At 41.5% G+C, this 25,231-nt stretch overlaps 1 protein-coding gene across 1 annotated transcript in view; it reads left to right on the top strand.

Annotated features, from left to right (window-relative positions):
- LOC126176183 (fatty acyl-CoA hydrolase precursor, medium chain-like) overlaps positions 1-25,231 on the top strand; it is a 194,967-nt gene that overhangs the window by 151,225 nt on the left and 18,511 nt on the right. Inside the window, exons 6-8 of the mRNA XM_049923325.1 lie at positions 14,562-14,761; positions 21,157-21,313; positions 24,574-24,740. Coding sequence (XP_049779282.1) covers positions 14,562-14,761; positions 21,157-21,313; positions 24,574-24,740 — 524 coding nt within the window. The remainder of the gene's footprint in view (positions 1-14,561; positions 14,762-21,156; positions 21,314-24,573; positions 24,741-25,231) is intronic.

The following is a 25,231-nucleotide window of genomic DNA, read 5'->3' as shown; positions in this document are numbered from 1 at the left end:
AGCATGGGCTACAACACAGACAATTTAAAAACTTTCTTGAGGATGTAGAAAGCCAGTATGGTAGCCTGCCTTATTACAGCGAAGTCCGCTGGCTTAGTCGTGGCGAATTATTAAATCGAATTTTTGCCTATTAGAGGACATAAATATGTTCATGGAAATAAATAACATGTGTGTTCCTGAATTGAAAGAGCCTTCATGGAAATGTGATCTCGCGTTCTTAGCAGATTTAACTAGCCATCTGAATGCTTTGAACATTTCACTACGAGGTAAATATCTGCTAATTACTCATTTCATAGATCGAATACGAGTTTTTAAAATGAAATTGACACTTTGGGTGAGTCAGCTGGAAACAGGAAATCTAGCTCATTTTCCTAAATTATCATCCATGCAAGATGTTCACAAAGACTGTGAACGTTATTCACATAGTTTAGTTGCCCTTAAGGAAGAATTTGATCAACGCTTTCATGCTCTGACAGCACTAGACAGTGATTCTGATCGTTCTCCTCTCCATATTCAGCGAATATTGAAGAGATTCGTCCTGAGCTGCAACTAGAAATTATTGACCTGCAGTGTGACAGAGAATACAGAGACAAATTTCAGAACAAGAAAAACATTTTGGAATTTTACAGACACTTCCCTCAGGATAGATTTCCTCATTTGCACAAACTGGCGGCTACAATAATATCAATGTTCGGTTCCATGTATGTTTGTGAATAACTCTTCTCTGCAATGAAATGTAACAAGACACGCCTGAGAAACGCATTGTCTGATCGAAATTTAAACTGCACGCTGCGCCTACGATGCACAAGAACAATTACTCCGAATATAGACGCAATTGTAAAGGACAAAAAGTACAAGATAACAGAGAGTCCCACACTTCAGTGACACCTTTTATTGTGTAACGGTTCACAAATTAATACGAATGTAGAGGCACACACTAAGCTAATAAAATTATGTGGCACGTGTACATTCTCCTTTATTTGTTTCATTTGTCACAGTAATAATTCGTGAGTGATATCCCTGCAGGTGGCCGCGGATTTACATTGACTGGCGGCAGCTGTTGTGTGCCCCACGTGACTCTCCCCACTCTCTGCTCTGGTCCGGTAGTGGGGGTAGCGTGCTCGCGCTGCTCCGTGCTCGCGCCTTGCTGCTCACAGCTTGCTCCGCGAGCTCGTATGTTGTGAAGCCCTGCTATATCATGTATCCTGTCTAGAAGAGGTCTCTCACACTGACAAGCAAACCGAAGTATCGATAGATGGAGAGTTTTGTAAGCTACATCCTTATGGAAGAACAACACTTTCTGAGGATTACTGTAAAGAATCTCAGTCTCTCAACTGCCTTGTCTACTTGTAAATGTATGTGTTCCTTCCACTTTAAATCATTCCGTAGTAAACTGTATCATAACTATTATTAATTTTATTACACACCTAAGATACTGAGCTTAGATGATCTAAGTCCAATTATAGCCTTTATTTTAGTAATGAAGTAACGTTTTCCGTTAGCAGTGACTCTGAGCAGTTGCCAACATGTAAGATGAGGCGCTGGCCGAAGTGGTCCAGCGTTTCTAGGCGCTACAGTCTGGAACCGCGCGACCGCTACGTCGCAGGTTCGAATCCTGCCTCAGGCATGGAGGTGTGTGATGTCCTTAGGTTAGTTAGTTTTAAGTAGTTCTAAGTTCTAGGGAACTGATGACCTCAGAAGTTAAGTCCCATAGTGCTCAGAGCCATTTTTTTTTTTTAAGATGAGGCCGCTGCATTGAATCTGAAATACACTGGGGTGGTGGGTTACTATGAGGAACTGCAAGAAACTTACAGTCTTTCTTCGAGCAGAGGTGATTCTGCCTGTGTACTAGGATGGTTCACTGCGTGAAGGTTGAAATGGTTGCTGTCGTAGTGTTGTACTTAGTATATGAGTTCAAGTTGATATTTACCCAACTGGGCGTTGACAGTAGTGCACCTTCTTACTACCCGATCATTCTGCATGCATAAAAATAGTTATTACACTCTTCAAAAGGAGGACGTCTTTCTTCGTTATTCGAGAAAATTTTGTATAATCGTCGCCGCCATAATCAATAACTATGGCGGGACAAATGACTTCACATTTACTCACATTCGCTACTCTCACAAAAGGTTTTCATTATATCGCTTTCTCTCTTTTCTACAAGTTGAAGAAAACGAATAACAATACATCTCCATTTTCAGTACAGTGCAAAGCGCTGCCTCTCATGATTCGTTCGTATATGATCGCTGGCGCAGTGCTTGTGTGCTGCATAAATTTTGCATTATTTAATACTGTTTCCAGTCTCTTGCAACAACACAGGCTCAGTTTGTCCTTTAATTTAACTTTACACTAACAGAAGCAAAAGGGCATAGCAAGGAAAAGGGGATAGCACATTAGGTGTACTGACTGTGTTTAACGGATGTGACTGCTTTTAGTGACTTTTTGACAATCGGTAATCGTATGAGAACTGTCTGAGAGGTTCTATGACAAATCTGAACTTGCCTCTGAGTGACTAGTCTCTTTACAAATTCCCTAACCACACCAATAACGTTTCTCTCGAGTAGCATTACATGCTTCAACGACTTCATATTTTCCCTATTGTTGTATGTGAGACGGAGAGCGAGAATTTTGAATTATTGTATTTTTTTACGTTCAGTATCAAATTCTGAACAATTTGTAAAACAAAAGACTAGATTTATGTCTGTAAATTTGATTGCGTTATGACAGGTTTAATATTGCTGATGGAAAATAGGTGTTTTGAGATAAGGCGGTTTAAATGTTCACTAATTTGACGTATTTAAGAAACAAATTCGGCATATATAGTACCCTTAAATGTCCATTCTCAAATCGTACAGACTTTTTTTAAGTTTATTTTACACTTTACGTGGTTAGCCCCTTCAGACCAATAGCACATTTTTTGCAAAACGTTGGTATTTTTATTCTGTATTATTGCATCTTGTAGACCGAGTTTTGGTTTTGAAGCCATTAATTGGACCAAAACCCTCTAAAATTTTGAATACACAAAATCCCCAGAAATAGTTTACTGAGGTCCCGTGTTTTATAGTGGCCCAAGGATTTAACTTTATACTTCAAAAACACTTGTGCCCAAAGGGATGCAAGTTCGTTCACAAACAGCGTATTCGTTGGTTCTGGAATATCTTGGTGGCTAGGTTCTTCCTCAGGATCCTCATTGTCATTGACTTTAGGTTTTGGTTTTACTTCAGGACACAGAATGTCTTTTTATTTCCTGGTGTTTCTAAAAATATATTCTTTTCGTTCTTTTGTCATCACTACTGGAATTACTGCACTGGGAAACCCAACGGGTTCATTTTCTTTGGGCAAGATAAGGTGCCCAAACTCATTTACATCAATGCTCATTTTGTTATGCACACTACCTCTGTAGCTAACGATGAGCTCAAAAATGGACATGTTTAGTCATGAGAGTACTTTGTTAGCATTACTATTTTCAAGACATTCAGCCAGTCATATTTATTAACAGCAACATCACCTTTTTTATTGCTATCAGCAACAGCTGAGTTAACATGTGTTGTAGGTTTTGTTTTTTTGTTGCTACAGGATTTTAGAGCTGCCAACTACAAACAGGCAACATCTATAGGCATTTATATCATTTATATCTCTCATATAAAAAGGGACCACTTATCTTGTTTGGCACTGTTTTATTAATAAAGCGTTCTTCTTCTATACAAAGCTACTCTGAGCTCCTTAAAATGCCTATAAAATTTCGGAGATGCTGTTTTGTGAAGCACTGCAGACGCCGCTGAGAGATTTAGAAAAGGGACCTTTTGTCGATCCCTCCCCATAACGATAAGGGATCCCTTATCTGAAGACTGATGTCGATTGCTTTCAAGGATATATTGAAACCTGTTGTATTCAAACAACTTTCAAATCGTTACGAGCGGGTACCGAATTAAGTAAATTAATACAATATACAAAAAAGATAAAACATATATTTCAGATATTATCGAACGTTTTTACTTGTACTGAAAATTTTACTTCTCTGACAAGAAGTCCCTTTTCACTTTCTGTCTCACATACACTAGACGGACTTGGGAGCAGTATACAAGTTGTATACAATCTCCTTTGTCTTCTTTGCAATTACATCAATCCTTGGAGTTAACTGGTTTACCTTCTTTTCAGCTAAGTCAAACGTTGAAGTTAATTCGTTGATTAACCTCAAAGTGGTCTGAAAATAAGTATTTAACTGTCTGATACTTTTGTTTAACGCTGAAAGTTTAGTAGTATGACGTTCAGTCCCATCTTCGACACCTGAATTTTCACATAAATGTAAATGTTCTACCTTAACTTCTCAGTCAAAAATTTCTTCAGTGTTCTGTAGCTTCAGTTCCTATATCTCTTGCGTGTTTGTGTATTTATCAGACACAGTTGCACTTTTTGTTAACTGTGTTGTGGATAGAACTGCTGTTTGCATCATGCCAAGCATTTGCTTAGTGTTTCAAGAGCCATTCGTAGCAGTTAGACCCCCAGTCGAATGATAGCTCTCATAGCAAAAAAATGGTTCAAATGGCTCTGAGCGCTATGGGACTTAACAGCGGAGGTCATCAGTCCCCTAGAACTTAGAACTACTTAAACCTAACTAACCTAAGGACATCACACACATCCATGCCCAAGGCAGGATTCGAACCTGCGACCGTAGCGGTCGTGCGGTTCCAAACTGAAGAGCCTAGAACCGCTTGGCCACTCCGGCGGGTGCTCTCATAACAGCAGCAGCTCATCAGCATACTGTGAGCTGACACAGCTTCCCATAAAAAGCGACTCACTTTATATTTCGTCAGTGTTTTTTAGCTGCAACACCTATATTTCTTGCATGTCTGTGTATTTATCAGGCCGTATTTAGTCTGGGTGAAAACTGTGATTGCTGTGTTCAGATGCAAGCCAAGCTGGTGACCCTTAGCTCACAGCTCCAGGTGGTGTTGGCTTCATTAACGCTGCTTGGGGCTGTTGCCAATGGGAATCACTTTTTGGAGCGGGGGGGGGGGGGGCAGACAGGGTGATCTTAGGGATATCCAGCACGACCCATGTGTCCCTCAATGAATCCACTACCATGGCCATCCCAGGCACTGCCCGGTGTTGATGTCGATCCTTCACCTATGGTCGAATGGGAGTTCATTCAAAGTCGGACAGCAGTGAAAGACTTTGCTAGCGACCAATTGCAGGGTCTCCCCGGTTCATCTGATGAAAATATTTTGGGCGCTGTCTGTGGACGACGAAGTCCCTGAGCCAGATGAAGTCTCTCGCCCCTTTCCAGAGGAATCCTCTCGGCCTGCAAGGTCTGGGCATTCATCTGGGCTTCCACAGAATGTGGGGTTAGCTGCGAGCTCCAATGATAGGCTTGTAATGGAGCCCTTAGGGATATGGCTGCGAAGGAGGGGAATCTGAATACTGAATACTGGCAGGTGACATTCCAGATATGAAACTGTTACTTCTGGATGCTATGAAGAGCACAGGGTGCAGCCAATTGCATGTGGTGAGTCATGTTGGTACTAACAATGTGTGTTGCTTTGGATCGGAAGAGATTTTTTTCTGGTTTAGAGCAGCTATCTGCAATAGTTAAGACTGCCAGACTTGTTTACTAGACGAAGGCTGAGCTCACCATCTATAGCATCATCGACAGATTCAACGGTATGGTCCTTTGGTACAGAGTCGGCTAGTCTGAATCAGAAGCTCAGACGGTTCTGTGACCACGAAGGTTGCAGATTCCTCGGCTTTCGCCAAAGGGGGATGGGTTTCCGGGTTCTGATAAATACGTCAGGAGTCCACTACACGCATCAAGCGGCTAGACGGGCACAGGGGGCTGTGTGGAGAGGACTGTGCGGTTTTTTAGGTTACAGTGTCGCGGTAAGTTCAGAAAGGGCTTCAGTTTCCAAGCATGGTGGGTCAAAACAGGAAGAGATAGATACAGGAACAATCAATATTCTAGTTGCAATATGTCGTAGCTATGTTGGAAAAGAAACAGAGCTCCAAGCGCTAACAGAAGGCTCTTAATCGCAAACCATTATTGGTACCGAAAGCTGGCTACAGCTGGAAATAAGTTTAGCCAAAATTTCTACAAAGAACCTAACTGTGTTTGGAAAGGATTGATTAAATACCGTTAGTGGTGGAGTGTTTATTAATGTCTGAAGTAGTTTAACTTGTAGTGGAATCCAAGTAGATAGTTCCTGTGAGTTAGTATGTGTTGAGATTAACTCGACAACCGGAAAAAACTAATAATGCTTCCTTTTACTGACACCCCGACTCACATGATGCAGCCACTGAACCGTTCAAAGAAACCTTGTCATTTCTAATCGGTACCCCATTCATACAATTATAGTTGGTGATGACTTCACTCTACCCTACATATGTTGGCGAAAATACATGTTTAAAGTCGGAGGTAGGCATAAAACGTACGTTCGCAGCTCGTGTCGTGCGGTAGTGTTCTCGCTTCCCAGGCCCGGGTTCCCGGGTTCGATTCCCGGCGGGGTCAGGGATTTTCTCTGCCTCGTGATGACTGGGTGTTGTGTGCTGTCCTTAGGTTAGTTAGGTTTAAGTAGTTCTAAGTTCTAGGTGACTGATGGCCATAGATGTTAAGTCCCATAGTGCTCAGAGCCATAAAACGTAACCAGAAATCGTACTGAATGCTTTCTCAAAAAGTTATTTTGAACAACTTGTTCAGGAGCCCACTCGAAGTGTAAATGGCTGCGTAAACATACTTGACCTCTTAGCAACAAATAATCCTGATCAGATAGGGAGCGTCATGACAGATACAGTGATTAGTGACCGCAAAGTTACTGTAGCTAGACTGAATATCGTAACATCCAAAGCCACCAAAAATAAACGAAAAATACATCTATTTAATAAGCAGATAAAATTCGCTTGAAACCTTCCTAAGAGACGCTCTCCACGCCTTCCAATTTGACTGTGCAAGGGAAGACCAGATGTGGTTTAAAATCAAAGAAATGTTATCGACGGCAGTTAATAAGAGATGGTACTGATCAAACATGGTACACAAAGCATGTCAGAACAGTATTGCGGAAGCAACGGGAAAAGCACGCCAAATTTCAAAGAACTTAAAATCACAAAGATCAGCGTATTTTACAGAAGTTCGAAATTTAGCACGAACTTCAAAGCGAGAAGTTTTTAACAGTTTCCACAACGAAACTCTCCCTCGAGATATTGAAGAAAACCGAAAGAGGTTCTGGTCGTATATAAAGCACACCAGTGGAAAGACGCAATCATTGCGTTCACTGCGCAGTAACATTGGTGATGTTATTGATGACAGTACCGCTAAAGCGGAGTTATTAAACACGGTTTTCCGAAATTCTTTCACAAAGAAGACGAAGTGAATATTCCAGAATTCGAATCAAGAACAACTGCCAATATGAGCAACTTAGAAGTAGGTACCCTCGGTGTAGCGAAGCGCTTAAAACACTCAAAAAGGGCAAAGCCAGTCCAGACCGAATAAAAGTCAGATCCCTTTCAGATTATGTTGGTACAATACCTCCAGACTTAGCAATCATATACAACCGCTCGCTCATAGAAAGATCCGTACCCAAAAACTGGAAAGTTGCACAAGTCACATCAGCACCCAAGAAAGGTAGTAGAAGTAATACGTTGAATTACAGATCCATATCACTAACGTCGATTTGCAGTAGGATTTTGGAAAATATACTGTGCTTGAACATTATGTATCACCTCGAAGAAAACGATTTATTGATAAATAGCCAACACGGATTCAGAAAATATCGTTATTGTGAAACACAATTAGCTCTTCATTCTCACGAAATAATGAGTGCTGTCAACAGGATACTTCAAACTGATTCGATGTTTTCAAATTTCCAGAAGACTCTTGACACCGTTCCTCACTAGCTACTTCTAATTAAGTTGTTTGCTTGTGGAGTATGGTCTCAGTTGCGTGAGTGATTTATGATTTCCTGTCAGAAAGGTCACATTTCATAAACTGACGGAAAGTCATCGAGTAAAACAGATGTAATATTTAGTGGTCCCCAATAATACGTTACAGCTCCTCTGCTGTTCCTGACTTACATAAACGATTTAGGAGATAATCTGAGCAGCACTCTTACACTGTTTGCAGATGATGCTATCATTTACCGTCTTGTAAAGTCATCAGATGATCAAAACAAATTGCAAAATGATTTAGACAAGATATCTGTATGGGCAAAAAGTGGTAATAGGCTGTAAATCATGGAAACTGTGAAGTCATCCACATGAGCAGAATCCTCTAAATTTCAGTTACACGATAAATCGCACAAATCTACAGGCTGTAAACTCAACTAAATACTTAGGGAAAGATCACAGACATAATGTTGGGGGAATAGCAAACCAAAGACTGCGGTTTATTGACAGATAGCTTAGAAAATGTAACAGGTCTGCTAAAGAGACTGCTTGCACTACGCTTGTCCACCATCTTCTGGAGTACTGCTGTGCAGTGCGGAATCCGCATGAAATAGGAGAACGTCGAAAAAGTTCAAAGATGGGCAGCTCGCTTTATATTGTCGCTACATAAGGGAGAGAGTGTCACGGATATGATACACGAATTGCACTGGCAGTCTTAATGACAAAAGCGCTTCCTGCTTTCTTATCAGAGAGTGAAAATATTTTGTTGGTGCCCAAGTACATAGGGAGAAATGATCATCATAATAAAATAAGAGAAAGGAAAGATTTAAGTGTTTGTTTTTCCCGTGCCCTGAAAATAATAGAAAAGTAGATAAAAGGTGTTTCAGTGAAACCTCTGCCAGACACTTAATTGTGAATTGCAGAGCAATCACGTAGATGCAGACGTAAAAACTTCCTGAAAGTTCGGCTGGTATCGACCATCATTCAACTGCCGCCTTTTATCGATAACTAAAAGGCTGTACCGTGAATGATTACAGCAATCTTGGCGTAAAGTAATAAATTAGTCGAATGTCATGTCGTTCCCATATGCTTCTGATATGTGTTTTGAAATCAATATTATCCTGTTTGAAGGCTCGTATCTCTTATCAGTTGGTTTTGGATCCCAGAATTTATCTGATTTGGCTAAAAGACATCAACTCCTATACAGCATCCAAAATAGAAGTTGATAATTTTTGTTTTGGCTAGAGCGACAGACTATTTGTAATAAGTTTTGTCTATTATTATACAATTCAGATTTCGGCCTTAGGCCATTTTCAGGTACAAAAACCTATTTATAAGTCAAAAGACAGCAGTCTGATATGAAATACAAGTTCTTCTCAGGAAAGCTTATCAGATCATATAGTCCAGATGTGTCATTTGTAAAAGCGACAACATTTGGACATTTTAGAGATGTTCTCACTTTTACTGATGACAGAGCTGTGCTATATGATGAGATATGCTTTTCGGCCAAAGTCTTGTATTTCATACCAGTTCGATGTCTTTTAACATAGAAATAATTTTTTGTACTTGAAAATGGTCTAATGCGACACAATAAAATAAAATTTCGTACAGCCAAATGGTGGCAGCGTATTTGATCCTGATTTGCTTCCAATACATCGCTGAATATTAATACTAGACTTTATTCTTTCAAATGGTGGGACATTGTCACTTCGGGTGAACGTCTTATATGTAGCACTATCATGCCTGAAGGTATTTCTTCAAGCAGTTGGTACCTGAAATGGGACAATATTTTTGAAAATAGATTTACATTTTATAAGTGAACATCATCTGGATTAATTAGCACGAACATGAGAATATTCGTCTTTCTACAATTATAGAGTTTGATACTGCCTACTATAAGACTATTAGAGATCTGTTTTTCCAAAGTGTTCTCAGACCAGGCAGTTACAACAAAATCTTTGTGGAGACGATGTGTGATCCATCATCCCATGTTGAATGCTATATGAGTACAATAGATACAGGGATTTTTATAGGAAAAATGAGTACAGATGTTATACACACCTCATTTATTTTTTACGTATACGTGACAGAATAAAAATCGTGAGCGTTAGATACCTTTGACACTGGACGTGGTGAGGTGATGTTAGTCAATAATGCCTTTAAGTCGACAAAGAGGCTATTATCAGCACCTCACTGAGTTTGAACGAAGTCGTGTAATAGAGCCACCAGAAGCTGGATGTTCGTTCGGCGATACTGCAGAAAGACTTGGCAAGAATGTAGCCACTGTACATGACTCCTGGCAGCGGTGGTCACGTGAATGAGCATTCGCCAGCAGACTGGCTCCAGATGGCCAGTAGCACTATCGAGATGGAAGACCACCGTGCTCAGCGCCGGCCGTAGTGGCCGTGCGGTTCTAGGCGCTACAGTCTGGAGCCGAGCGACTGCTACGGTCGCAGGTTCGAATCCTGCCTCGGGCATGGATATGTGTGATGTCCTTAGGTTAGTTAGGTTTACTTAGTTCTAAGTTCTAGGCGACTGATGACCTCAGAAGTTAAGTCGCATAGTGCTCAGAGCCATTTGAACCATTTGAACCGTGCTCAGCGTGTGGCTCTGATGCATCGTACTGCCTTTGCAGTAGCAATTTCAGCAGCAGTGGGCACCTCAGTGAGTGACAAACCTTCACAGCTCTGAGACAGACGCCCTGTACCATACAGATCCAAACCACCACCATTAGCGACTTCAGTGGTGTCAAGCGAGAGCTCGTTGGAGGGCAGGGTGGAGGTCAATTGTGCTTTCTGATGAAACTTGGTTTTGCGCCAGTACCAGCGATGGCAGTGTGTTGGTTAGAAGGAGGCCAGTTGAGGACCTGCAACCAACCTGTCTGCATGCTAGACGCACTTAATCTACACCTGGAGTTATGGTCTGAGGTGCAGCTTCGAATGACAGCATGAGCACTCGTGGTTATCTCACAACCTGTTGTGAAGCCACTCATGAACAACATTCCAGGGGATATTTTCCAACAGGATATTGCTCGTCCACATACCTATGTTACCGAAATACCCTACAGAGTGTCCACATTCTGCCTTGGCTTTCTTCTCACAATGTCTTATCTCACACTTACATTAACCTGTGGTCTCCCAATATTAATCACTTAAATATGTTACCTAGAGATATGTATTACCACAATTTCATTACTGTATTTAATTTATTTCTTGGTGGTGCGTTTTGTAGTTGGGTATATACACTCATGGAGAAGTCACACAATACTATGACATCAGAGGGGTGGGGGAAATTGTTTAAACGTTGGGTAGCTGGACTTGAACTTACCAGAAGTAGACTGAAACGTCAGGGAAAAATCAATGAATTTCTCGCCATTTTGTACATGGGATAGGTGTCTTATATTACAATACGTGAAATCCGACAACCATGCAGGCTCAAAATGGTTCAAATGGCTCTGAGCACTATGCGACTTAACTTCTGAGGTCATCAGTCACCTAGAACTTAGAACTAATTAAACCTAACTAGCCTAAGGACATCACACACATCCATGCCCGAGGCAGGATTTGAACCTGCGACCGAAGCAGCAGCGCGCTTCCAGACTGTAGCCTCCAGAACTGCACGGCCAAACCATGCAGGCTGCACCAGTATCACAGGATCTGCCATCTTGAACTGTAATGTTATAGGGTCGGTGAAGTCCCAGGGAATCTGACAACCCTGCAGACTGCCCTAGTAGGGTTGGGAAAAACCTAAGGAATCTGATAACTACACAGGTTGCACCAGAATCCCAGGATCCACCATCTTGAATTTCCAATCAATAGAGTAATGCCTATCTCGGATTTTTGAGTTTCCGGCCATTTTATACACAGTAATTTTGGGCTATTTTCAATTTGCTGTTATTTTATACGTAGGGAAATTGGAGAGAGGGGAACTCTGGCAAGATCTCGTCAGAACTCTGGCAACAATGCAGACTACACATGAACTGTCCTTGTTATATTACGTATACCTCAACATGAATATAACACAGCGATTATCATTACTATTATTGTCATTGTTCCTTTTATAAGAAACGTGATTTGCTGTAGGGATACAAGTGTTTGGTGATAGACTTTTTTAAAAAATTACGAAGCTCGAAAGCAGTACATGTATACCTTTAGTCTGCTGCTTCAGCCAGCTATGCTGATGTTGCTGCTTGGCGTACTGATGTGGTAAACTGGCTCATTTTCTCGAAAATGTTTATGAAGTGCATTGCACGAGAGAGGTATTTGTAACGTTTAAGTATGTATTTCAGTCATGCAGAAAAAAAAGTCATTTACCTTTAGGATGTATGCTTCCTCGTTGTAGTCCAATTAAAATTACTTGATAGTTCACGTCTGTCACTGACTACTATAGTATTGCCACATCTATTGCCACCTGCTGCTCAGTTAAGGCAGCACACACACAGTGGGGTCACTTCAAAGACGCTGTTAATGTGTAACACGGATGTTGGAAACGGCCATCACAAGGTATGAAGGAAATGGTTGGTTCGTTCGTTGATTGCTTGGGGAGAGGGGACCAAACAGCGAGGTCATCGGTCCCATCGGATTAGGGAAGTTTGGGGGAGGAAGTCAGCCATGCCCTATCAAAGGAACCATTGCGGCATTTGCCTGAAGGGATTTAGAGAAATCACTGAAAACCTAAATCAGTTGGCCGGACGCGGGTTTGAATCGTCGTCCTCCCGAATGCGAGTCCAGTATGCTAATCACCGCGCCACCTCGCTTGGTATGAAGGAATGAGAGATGTTCTATCGACAACTGACTTTAACTGACCAATGGCTAAACTGCAGTAGACGATACGTTTTGTAACCCAGAATTTAAACTTGTTTCCTAACCTAACCAAAACCTCATGATGTGCAGTGTGTCTGAGGAAACAATGTGCAGCAGAACTAAAATCAGGATCTCTTTGTTCACAGCGTTTAAGGCTAACCTCTAAGAGCAAATTCAAAACAGAAAATTTTCAGTTTAAGCAGGATAAGCAAACTGTTATTTCTCATTGTCATTGGTTATCTGAAACTATCCTCACACCGGCGACACAGACTGCCTCGTTACCAACCAATAAGCAATCCTAGTTGGCACTTGGTTGCATATTACAGGTGACACAAGCAGATTTCAAACAAAAAAAAAATAGGAAGAAAATAAGAGCAAATAATAAAATCGAAATACTAATGATAATGACGCTGCAAAGTATTACAAATAAAAACCATTTCACTGAATAAACATAATAATCAAAGTCTGTTGATTAGATTCAGAAAATTTACGAGATTCATACCTACGACGTTCAACAGGGCAGGTGCGCTATGCCATTGCACTGCAGAAGGTTGTTGTATTTAAGACTCTTGTGCCCTGTCGCAATGATTAATTGCCGCCTTCAAAAATTCAGCTTTGCACAAAGTCGTGAGAAACTTATCTGATGTATGTCAATCTCTGTGATTATAGTAACTGTGTATGTGGCGCTGAATCACGGCAGGTGTGGAAGAATCCAATGGTGTTTGGTTAGTTCTGTGTATGAAACGTACGTATTTCGTTGGGATCATTGTGTGTGTGTGTGTTGTTTTTGGTGTGGTTGTTGTGTGTGATGAAATACAAAATAAAAGGACCAGACCCACGATTCGGGATCCAAACACATCAAGAAAGAAAGCTGGACAAGGAATTGCAAGTGAAGCGATTAATTGTTGTGGGAGTTTGGCAATGTCGAATGGTTCGGGGTGATGTTGAGCAATCTGATTGAAGGAAACCAGCTACAATGCATGATGTGTCAGCTATCAAGTAATTTTAATCGGACAATCATCAGTTTGTCTGCAGTTTGTAAATATTCGAATGACTCGTGGAAAAATGTAAACGATAGATACATCAGGAGAAGGTGATGTGGTATTATTGGTGAAAACACAACAGGCTGTTTATCCCGTAAAACATACAGAAGTAACTGACTTCTGCAAAATAAATTAATTTAATGAGAAGGAACAATTGTAAGACAGTGAACTAATACTTTTGAGGAATGCAGTTCACATCCTCATCTGGTCATTCAGATTTTTGTGATTTATCTGTATCGCTTAATGTGAATGCTGAAATAGTTCCTTTGAAAGGGCATGGCCGATCTCCTTTCCCATCCATTCCAATATGAGCTTGTGTTCTGTCTGTAATGACCTTGTTTTCAGCAGGACATTGAACCCTAATCTGTCTTCCTTGCTTCATAATAAAATTAGAATAACATTTTCAATTCATTGTTAACGAAGATAAGTATTTTTTCATATGCTACTATGGTTCCTGGAAGAGTAATGGATGTCTCAGAAAATTGCCATCAGATTCCTTACAATAAATCAAAATTTATATAGTCTGAGTAAAATGTAACGAATATAGTTTAGAAATTTTTAGTGCAATTGTGTTAGAGGTCACATGATGCATCAGTCATTGCGGCACATATTCATAATTTTTGTTGTTGTTGAAATCATGACTCGCCACACACAGTGAAATTACTGTATCCTGAAAATGTTACTTGTACGCACAGGGCACAAAGAGCTTATCATATTAAGCACATCTATCACTACTATAGATAGGTACCTGCTTCAGACACTGGAAAACACAACAAGAGTACTACCACTCCGATCCTACATCCTGGGTAATAAACTTTCAGTGACATCCTTTTTCATGCTGCAGGTCTCTTCCACCGCGCGATATCGCAGAGCGGTGTAGCGTGGATGCCTTGGGCTGCGCCACAAAGTGGGGCTGGGGCGGTGCGAAATGCGCGCAAGTTGGCAACACTGGTCGGATGTCCCACAGAGCCCAGCGCCGCTCTCGTCGACTGTCTAAGGGGCGTCGACGACCACAAGCTCATTGCGGGACAACAAAAGTTCGAGGTTGGTTCCTTACTATTCGTTTCACTGAATCTCACTACAATAATGACCCACAGTGTCCAATATAAAATAAAACACAGAAATTCACAATGACAGTAGACCAGTCGATAAAAGTATGACATAGATGACAAATACAGATACAAATAAGTGAACAGTATGTATCAAATCATATATGGGTTTCGAAGATACTATTTACCAGGTAGTTTCATGTTTCTGATTGACTGGCACTTACTTCCAGAGAACATGGAGACAACAAAGGTAACTTGTATCTGTTAAATTCACACAGAAACTCAGGTCCCGTCAAAGGTCTGATAGAAAAATGGATGCATGTTTCTTGAGCGCACTGAGAAATTCCCGAGTTTCATATTCCTGATGCAGCTTATGAGCAGCATTAACAGAACGCTGCCTGGGTGTGTGTGTATTTATCTGCATAAATCGTCGCTGTGTTGCCAGACATAGCAGAGTTTAATTGCCGTCGATCAGGGACTATACAGAAGCACTGTTCTGATTTTTAATACTGTATCACATTTTCCCGTTAAATTAAATTCGACTTTTAGAATTTTTTATTTTACTCCAAAGTGATCATTATTCTTTGCTCAACTTTTTTATTTAGTACTAACAGTGGATAAATATTATTTCATAACTTACATTCAGTAATGATAAATACAATGTGGATACACAGAAATGAAAGTTATGGAATCGGAAATATTTTAAAGAAATGGATGTTTATTGCAAAATATTGAATTGGAATTGTTTGAGTGTTGCAAGAAAATGCACACAGCAGTGTTGCTGATATTAGTTGTGGTGGTCTTCATTGTGATGACTGGTTAGATGTAGCTCGCGAAGCTAGTCCACCAAGTGAAAGCTTCTTCATTTCTGCGTAGCTGTTGCATCCTACAGCCACCTGTAGTCAGGCTTTGGTCTTCCACTGCAGGTTTTTTACCTGCTACACTACCACCCACTAACAAACTGATTACTCCTTGATGCCTCAGACTGTAGCTTTTAGTCGACTTGTACCATAAATTTTACTTTTTCCCTAAGCGACTCAGTATCTTATTATCAGTTATCTGATATACCCATCAGCATCCTTCTTTAGGACCACATTTCAGAGGTTTCTGTTCTCTCCTTGCCTGTAATTTTTGTCAAAAACTTTTCACCTCTGTATAAGGCTAAACACCAGACAAATTCAGAAAATATTTCTTAAAACCTAAATTTTTATTGAATTTTAAGATACTCATCGTTTTCAGAAAAGCCTGTTACGCTGTTGTAAGTCGGCAATCTATATTCTCTTCTGCCTCTATCAGCAGAACTCGACTGAAGCTTTTACTGTCTCATTTCCTAATCTAATTCCCTCAGCATCTCCTAACTGACTACTTTTCATTACCCTTGTTAAAATTTTATTGATCAACACCCTTCATTTTCTTTTCAGGTACTATCCGTTTCGTTCAAATGATCTTCCAAGGTTTTCGTTTTACCTCAGAGGATTTCAATGTCATCGACAAACCTTAAAATTTTTATTTCTTCTTCCTAATCTTTAATAATTTTTTCACATTTCTGCTAGTTTTCCTTTACTGTTTCCTTGTTGTTGTTGTTGTTGTTCAAATGGCTCTGAACACTATGGGACTTAACATCTGTGGTCATCAGTCCCCTAGAACTTAGAACTACTTAAACCTAACTAACCTAAGGACATCACACACATCCATGCCCGTGGCAGGATTCGAACCTGCGACCGTAGCAGTCGCGCGGTTCCGGACTGAGCGCCTAGAACCGCTAGACCACCGCGGCTGTCTGTTGTTGTTGTGGTCTTCAGTCCTGAAACTGGTTTGATGCAGCTCTCCATGCACTGTTTTCTTAAGCTTCGTATTAATCGACATTGGGAATGAAGTACAACACTATCTCACTCTCTTGTCAAGTACTGCCTTCTTTTCATGTCCTTCAACACTCATAACTGCAATCAGGTTTTTGAACAAGTTGTAAATAATCTTTCGCTTCCTGTATTTTATCCATGATAACCACAGAGCCGGCAGGGGTGGCCGAGCGGTTCTAGGCGCTACAGTCTGGAACCGCGCGACCGCAACAGTCGCAGGTTCGAATCCTGCCTCGGGCATGGATGTGTGTGATGTCCTTAGTTAGGTTTAAGTAGTTCTAAGTTCCAGGGGACTGATGACCTCAGAAGTTAAGTCCCGTAGTGCTCAGAGCCATACGAACCATTTGTTTTTGATAACTACAGAATTTCAGAGAGTGTATTCCAGCCAACTTTGTTAAAACCTTTTTGTAAATATATAGTTGCTATATCCGTACACTTGCGTTTTTTTTCATTTCTTTTCTGATGTGTTACATTGGTCCAGAATCCAAAATGATCTTCAGCTAGGTTGGCTGTTACTAGTCTTGACATTATTCCGTAGATAATAGGTGTCAGCATTTTGTGACAGTAGCTTATTAAGCTGATAGTTCAGTGATACTCACACCGCTGAGAATCTACTTTCTTTGGACTGCGATTATTAGTCTTCTTGATGGCTGACAGTATTTCGCCTGTCACACATATCTTGCATACCAGATGGAACATTTTTGTCCCTATTAGTTTTCCCAAGAATCTTAATAGTTCCGAGGGAACGTAGTGTACTCCATGCATCTTTTGGTCACTCAGTCATATGCCAAATACTTCTCGCAGTATTGCACCCTCAAAAAAAAGAAAAAAAGGTTCAAATGGCTCTGAGCACTATGGGACTTAACATCTATGGTCATCAGTCCCCTAGAACTTAGAACTACTTAAACCTAACTACCCTAAGGACATCACACACATCCATGCCCGAGGCAGGATTCGAACCTGCGACCGTAGCGGTCACGCGGTTCCAGACTGAAGCGCCTAGAACCGCACGGCCACACCGGCCGGCTATTGCATCCTCTATACCATCATAATTCATTTTCTTCTTTCCATAATATTGTTCTTTCTTTTATATACCCTTCAGTAAATTCCTTTATCCTTTGAGCTGTCCTTTCTGTACAAGAACTAACTTCCCATCTGAGCCCTTGAAGTTCGTACAGATGCTTGTATTTTTCTCCAAACGTTTATACAATTATGTTATTCACGTCACCTCTCTTTTTGCTTGCTTCTACAGGATTAAATTTCTCCTCTGGCTATTCTTTCTTTGCTGATTTGCCCCTTCTGTCAATCTCACTTTGTAGATATGTATATTACTTTTTTTTCTACTTCATAGACTTCATTTTTATATTTTTTCCTTTCGTCCATTAAATTCAATATATCATGTGTTAGACAAGAATTTCTATTGAATTCGGATTCTTTGCCAAATAGTTAATTGTTGCCTTCATTACTTCATCTCTGAAAGATAGCAGTTTGTATTTTATTGTGTCCCGTTCCAAAGTTTCAATCGAAAGTTTTCTAATGCTTACTTTGTAACTCTCAACAACCTCTAGCTCCGTCAAATCATCTAGGTCTTACCTCCAGTATTTCGTACTTTTCTGACATTTGTTCAGTTTTAATCTGCAATTCATAACCAGTAAAGTACGGTCGGAGTCCTTTTCCACTCCTGGAAACGTTTTGGATTTAAAATTCGGTTTCTCTGTCTCACCATTACGTAATTTATCAAGAACCCCTCGTGTCTCCAGACCTTTTCCGCATATACAAATCTATTTCATTATTCTTCAACCAGCTTTTTGCAGTGATTAAACTGTGCTCGCTGCAAAAATCTAGTATCTCTAGTTCCGTTTCAGTCCTGGTGTAAACTCAGCTTGCACTGCGTTCTCATCTATGATTTCGCGTAGAATGGGTGGATATTGGCTTTAAATGTAGTTTTAAGAACTTCTCCAGGAAAAGAACTAGAAAGAAAAAAACTTTAAAGCTGTATTTATCAAGCCACAATTTGTCTCGCTACAAGTCGGTTTTACGTATAGTTATTCCATTCAAACTACAGCACTGTCGATTTGCGGACTTAATCTCGAGAATATTTGGTAATCTCAAGTAAATATACCCTTTCGCTGTTCATTGGAAGAAAAAAGAATAAGAAAGATAAAGAAATGAATGCTATCCGTTGTTGGATGGTATACTACAAAAAAATCATAAAACACTACTGGAAGGATGTAGTTTTATCGCGATTCCCCACTAAAACAATGTACCTTGATTAGTGAATAGTTTCATGCCTATGACGTCTTGCTGTGGAGTTCCCAATCGGAATTTTATTCTGAGTTAGAGGAGCGAGATCTAGAGAAGAATAACATCCCGATATCCATATTAAGACACCTTATAAATTTAGCTTCTATATTCATGAATTTAAGCATTTAAATTTTTAACTATCCGTTTAAATTGTAGGTAATACCAATGGGACACAGTGTAGTCACTGACTGGTGTCATGTGATGCCATCAATTCATTGCAGTTTGAGAGTGAAACTGGTATTCACAATAATCTTAAAATCAAAACTGATTTATATTATTCTATAACGAATCTACTCTTGACGGATACAGGCTTGTACGACAGATCTTTCGAAACAGTTAAGTAATTATCAAAATAAGTAATTGAAACAACTAGAAAGTAAGTGACTTATAAAGAAAATTCCACACGTAACGTTCTTGCTCTCTCTGTCTCTCTCTGCGACATCTTTGGGGATAGAAGAATACGGAATATAATATTCATTATGTCATTATGTTTTTCTAGTCATGCTAAGATATTCTTGGATTAAATGTGATATTTACTAACTGATACGTTTGATAGATATTCTTCACCAGCTAGACATGTCACACGCGTGAAATTTTTTTCAGGCGAAATGAAATAAAAGTATGTTTGAGGTTCTAACGATTATAAGAATTCGATGAATAGAGATGGTTACAATGAAGAGCGCCTATCAAAGCAAGTAATATACACTCCAGGAAATGGAAAAAAGAACACATTGACACTGGTGTGTCAGACCCACCATACTTGCTCCGGACACTGCGAGAGGGCTGTACAAGCAATGATCACACGCACGGCACAGCGGACACACCAGGAACCGCGGTGTTGGCCGTCGAATGGCGCTAGCTGCGCAGCATTTGTGCACCGCCGCCGTCAGTGTCAGCCAGTTTGCCGTCGCATACGGAGCTCCATCGCAGTCTTTAACACTGGTAGCATGCCGCGACAGCGTGGACGTGAACCGTATGTGCAGTTGACGGACTTTGAGCGAGGGCGTATAGTGGGCATGCGGGAGGCCGGGTGGACGTACCGCCGAATTGCTCAACACGTGGGGCGTGAGGTCTCCACAGTACATCGATGTTGTCGCCAATGGTCGGCGGAAGGTGCACGTGCCCGTCGACCTGGGACCGGACCGCAGCGACGCACGGATGCACGCCAAGACCGTAGGATCCTACGCAGTGCCGTAGGGGACCGCACCGCCACTTCCCAGCAAATCAGGGACACTGTTGCTCCTGGGGTATCGGCGAGGACCATTCGCAACCGTCTCCATGAAGCTGGGCTACGGTCCCGCACACCGTTAGGCCGTCTTCCGCTCACGCCCCAACATCGTGCAGCCCGCCTCCAGTGGTGTCGCGACAGGCGTGAATGGAGGGACGAATGGAGACGTGTCGTCTTCAGCGATGAGAGTCGCTTCTGCCTTGGTGCCAATGATGGTCGTATGCGTGTTTGGCGCCGTGCATGTGAGCGCCACAATCAGGACTGCATACAACCGAGACACACAGGGCCAACACCCGGCATCATGGTGTGGGGAGCGATCTCCTACACTGGCCGTACACCACTGGTGATCGTCGAGGGGACACTGAATAGTGCACGGTACATCCAAACCGTCATCGAACCCATCGTTCTACCATTCCTAGACCGGCAAGGGAACTTGCTGTTCCAACAGGACAATGCACGTCCGCATGTATCCCGTGCCACCCAACGTGCTCTAGAAGGTGTAAGTCAACTACCCTGGCCAGCAAGATCTCCGGATCTGTCCCCCATTGAGCATGTTTGGGACTGGATGAAGCGTCGTCTCACGCGGTCTGCACGTCCAGCACGAACGCTGGTCCAACTGAGGCGCCAGGTGGAAATGGCATGGCAAGCCGTTCCACAGGACTACATCCAGCATCTCTACGATCGTCTCCATGGGAGAATAGCAGCCTGCATTGCTGCGAAAGGTGGATATACACTGTACTAGTGCCGACATTGTGCATGCTCTGTTGCCTGTGTCTATGTGCCTGTGGTTCTGTCAGTGTGATCATGTGATGTATCTGACCCCAGGAATGTGTCAATAAAGTTTCCCCTTCCTGGGACAATGAATTCACGGTGTTCTTATTTCAATTTCCAGGAGTGTATTTTTTCTGTAGATTAGTTTCCCAGCGTTTAACGCATTTTTATTATGACTTCTGTGCTAGAGCATTACTGTATCATGATGGGTTTATGACTTTGTTGCAGGCGTCGTTCTTGACTCCTGTTATACCATTCCGGCCAACAGTCGAGGCTGACCGGAAAGGCGCCTTTCTACCCAGACATCCACTGAACTTGGAACCCCTCACACCTCTACCGTGGTTGGTAGGGGTCACTAAAGATGAAGGAAGCTTGTTCACAGCAGGTGACTTTTTTCGCTATGATGACGACAATGATAACAGATAGGTGATATGGTGGAGGTTTGAAACGATATAAATCGAGATGCCATGTGCATTAGTTACGTAATATGAATAAGTGTTCAGAATCTGCACACAGTGTTATTTTCCACGTAATGCATCGGCTATGGTATATTAGCAGTTTCTGGAAGGAAACATATTTACGTTTCTTTCAGTGTTGACATGATTCCCAAATAAACTGAAGCTTAATATACTGTTGTTGTGGTTTTAACTGCTAGTACAGCCTGTAGACTGAGATTGTTACACATAATGGCTTCAAAATCCTTATCATAGCTTTTGCGCCCTATCGTATGACATTCTGAACGAGGCCGCCCATTGGTCGAGGCACTATGCTGACGATGTTGTGTTTAAGACACAAGCATCTGATTAGTTCAATATTAGAGTATTAGTGGTAGGATTTGTACAATGAAAGAACCAAAAATAACTGGACGCTCTTTCTCTCGGTGAATTGTACGTGGATGATGCTGTTGGAGACAAAGAAGTCGCGACGCTAGAAAATTGTAGCGAAATGTAGGAAGACCTGGAGATGATCGACGCTTGGTGCAGCCCCTCACAATAAACAAATGCAGCGTATTGCGAATACATGGACACAATAAACCCTTTATTGTAAAACTACAATAGCCACTGGAAGCAGTTGCATCCATAAAATATCTAGGAGTATACGAATATACGGATTTTAATGGAAAGACCACATAAAATTAATTGCGAGTAACGTGGATGCAAGAATGAGATTTATTGGAACAATCCTCAGGAAATGTAGTCCATCAACAAAGAGAGTAATTTACAAAACATTGGTTCGAAAAATACTTGAATGTTGCTCGTCAGATAGCACTGATAGATGAAATAGAGATGGTCCAAAGAAGCTCAGCGCGTTTCCGTTTCGTTACAGTTTCATTCAGTAAGCATGAAAGAGTCACAAAGACGATCAACCAACTCCAGTGGGAGATGACGCGAGAGAAAGGTTCTGCATAACGGTATAGTTTATTGTTAAAGTTGCGAGTCAGTGCGTCTCTAGAAGAGCCAACAAGTACAGGATATTTTTTAAAAAAATGTGGCGAATACTTTGAGAGGTGGTAGTACTCATCGAAACAAGAAAATAAGCTCAATGAGCATGGGTCCGGAAATGCATACTTTTTGCGATAAACAACCATTTACAGGAGGTGTTGAACGTGGCGTCCATTCATGACAAGCACCCCTGTGCCCTCTGGCGTAAGGAATGACACACCTTTGTAGTATACCCAGTTGCTATAACTGCTGGCACGCATTGAAGACGCAACATTGTAGCGTCCAGACATCGTTGACTGGCTTCGTATAGACCAATTCCTTCAAACGTTCCCATAACCGAAAGTCTATGGGATTGAGATCTGGGGAACGAGAAGGCCAAGGTGTGCCGCCGCCCCCCCCCCCCCCCCAAACAAACGACAAATCCAGCTGTTCTGAAACGTCGTGTCAGATGTTCGCGCACATTGTGACGAAAGTGTGCTGGTGGGCCATCATGCATGAACCACATATGTATTCGTTGCTGCAGTGGCACAGCCTCCAGCAAAGCACGCAATACATTAATGAGAAATTCCAAATAATGCACCCGAGTTAACCTTTCTGGTAGCACGTATGACCCTACTAATCTATTGGCAAGGGCGCCAGCCGATGCGTTGACTGAGAACCGGTGTTGATGCCCTCTTTCCTAAATTGCAAAGGGGATTTCAACCTGCCCAAGCATGCTGGTATGGAAGTTCACAGCACCATCTCTCGTGAATCCTGCCTCATCGATAAATAAAATCTTGGATATGAACAGTGGATCTGCGGCACCCTTCTGCAACTGCCATTGACAGAGCCGCTGTCTGCTATGATGATCCTGTGGTCTGAGGGCCTGAACGCACTCTAGATGATATGGGTATGGCAGTTGTTCATGAAGTACTCCACAGATAAGAGAATGAGACACGTTTTCTGCTGCTGATAATCGTCGCACACTGGTCCCAGGGGTTTCTTCCACTGAATGTAGCACCCGCTCCTCCATGTCAGGCGTGCAGACTGTGCGGGGTCTTCCACTGTCAGTCTTCCGAGATTCAGGGGAACCTGTGTCCCTCAGACGTTGGAAAAGTCTGCCAAATAGCTTATCAGAGGGCACTATGCGCTGTGGATACTTTTCAGCGTAGAGGGCATGGGCTCGCGGGCTGCATCCATTTGTTAAACAATAGCAAAATATCATATCGACTATTTCACTTGTCGAGTAGTAGGCTTCCATTGGTAACAAGTGGTGGAGGAGAAGAAATGTACTACACCATTTGTACGTACAACAGGGCAATGACAATAAACAAGTAAGTGAATCCGCATTTGGAAGACGGTAAAACACCATAGTACCTACCCTGAGTTGACAATACTGTAGAATAACGCACACTAACACGACGAAAACTAACGCAGCCTAAAACCCGACTCGAACCACACAACTGGCTGCAGACCACCTAGTGGCAGGTAGAGAAGTGTGAGTAAGGCATCTTAGTACCCTGGCGATACATTTGATGGAGCGTCAGTGCACTACTGTCCTAGTATCCGCAATCAAGTGTCGCGCAGCCCTTCCTGTAAACATGCGTTTATCTCGGAAAGTATGCGTTCCCGGATCCATGTTTATTGGACTTATTTTTCTTGTTTCGATGAGTGCTATCGCCTCTCAAAGAATCATACTTTTTTTTTGAACGCTCTGTATATTGCTCTCTCCTAGTGTGTCTCGCGAAAAGACTGTGAAAATAATGTTAGGGAGATTCGAGCCCATACGAAGGCTTACCGGAAGTCGTTCTTCCAGCGAACTACTTGCTACTGCAACGGGAACGGGGGAAAGTGGCAGTGGTGCACAAATTACCCTCCATGCACATCGTAAGATGAGTTGCGGAGTATAGATGTAGATGTTGAATGTCTCCATATGTCCGTGGAATTACGATCCATAGGAAATAGAACGGTTGCCTTATAGAGTTTTGGAGAACGCGGACGTTATATCCTACTATTTGTTACTGAAATTTCATGTCATTGTCAGGTCACATTTGCTATACTGGCTGAATTGATCAAGCAGCTGTTACTGTTTTGAGTTTATCCTAATGAATATCACAACAAATTGACACTTAAAAATTTTATCAGTACCTTCTGTGGATGTTTGTATATTGATCTTTAGTAACTATATGCACTAAGAGGTATTACGTCTTGTTGTGTTTTCCAGCTCTAGCCTTAAATAGCACACTGTTGCAAGAATTTCAGCACGACGGCAAGAAAATCCTTCCCATGTCTCTATCTTACGATGTGTCGCCGCAAGTCGAATTCATTACAGAGAAGATATACAATTTCTACTTCCCGTCTGGGGAACTTACTTACAGCAAAATCACTGAGGTAAGCAGATCTTTTTAGAATACTGAGTCACAATTCTTTCTGAGTTTTTCGTGTAAGTGTGCTATTCAAGATGTGCTTTCCGAGAAATTTATGGAAAAATGCTTTACTGTGTAACAATTACTTGACGTTCCAGCCGTTTCAATAGGAGCAAATTCCTTAGGAGCAAAAGATGACACCAAAATAAAACGTGGATTAATCCATCTATTGTTAACAAAACAGACCGCTAAGTAATTTAAAGTATTGGCTGATCTATCTATTCCAAACGTTAGACTTGAAATATCATGTCTTGTAAATAGATCACCGACAATATTAGTCGCTAATTATTCTTCCTGGAGTAGTGATAATAGCCAACACCCAATGTACAACATAGATCGCAAAAGCGTATAAGACATTACTTAAGACTCTCTCAGAACTGAAAGAGAAGAAGTTGTAATTAAGATCTTCCACTACTTCAACAGGTTGTAATTGTAACTATTAACAAACACTGCGGA

This window comes from Schistocerca cancellata, chromosome 3 (assembly GCF_023864275.1).
Source record: "Schistocerca cancellata isolate TAMUIC-IGC-003103 chromosome 3, iqSchCanc2.1, whole genome shotgun sequence".
NCBI classification, from domain to species: Eukaryota; Metazoa; Arthropoda; class Insecta; order Orthoptera; family Acrididae; genus Schistocerca; species Schistocerca cancellata.
Note: the sequence above shows the minus strand (reverse complement) of the source record. Positions and strands in the feature narration are given on the sequence as shown.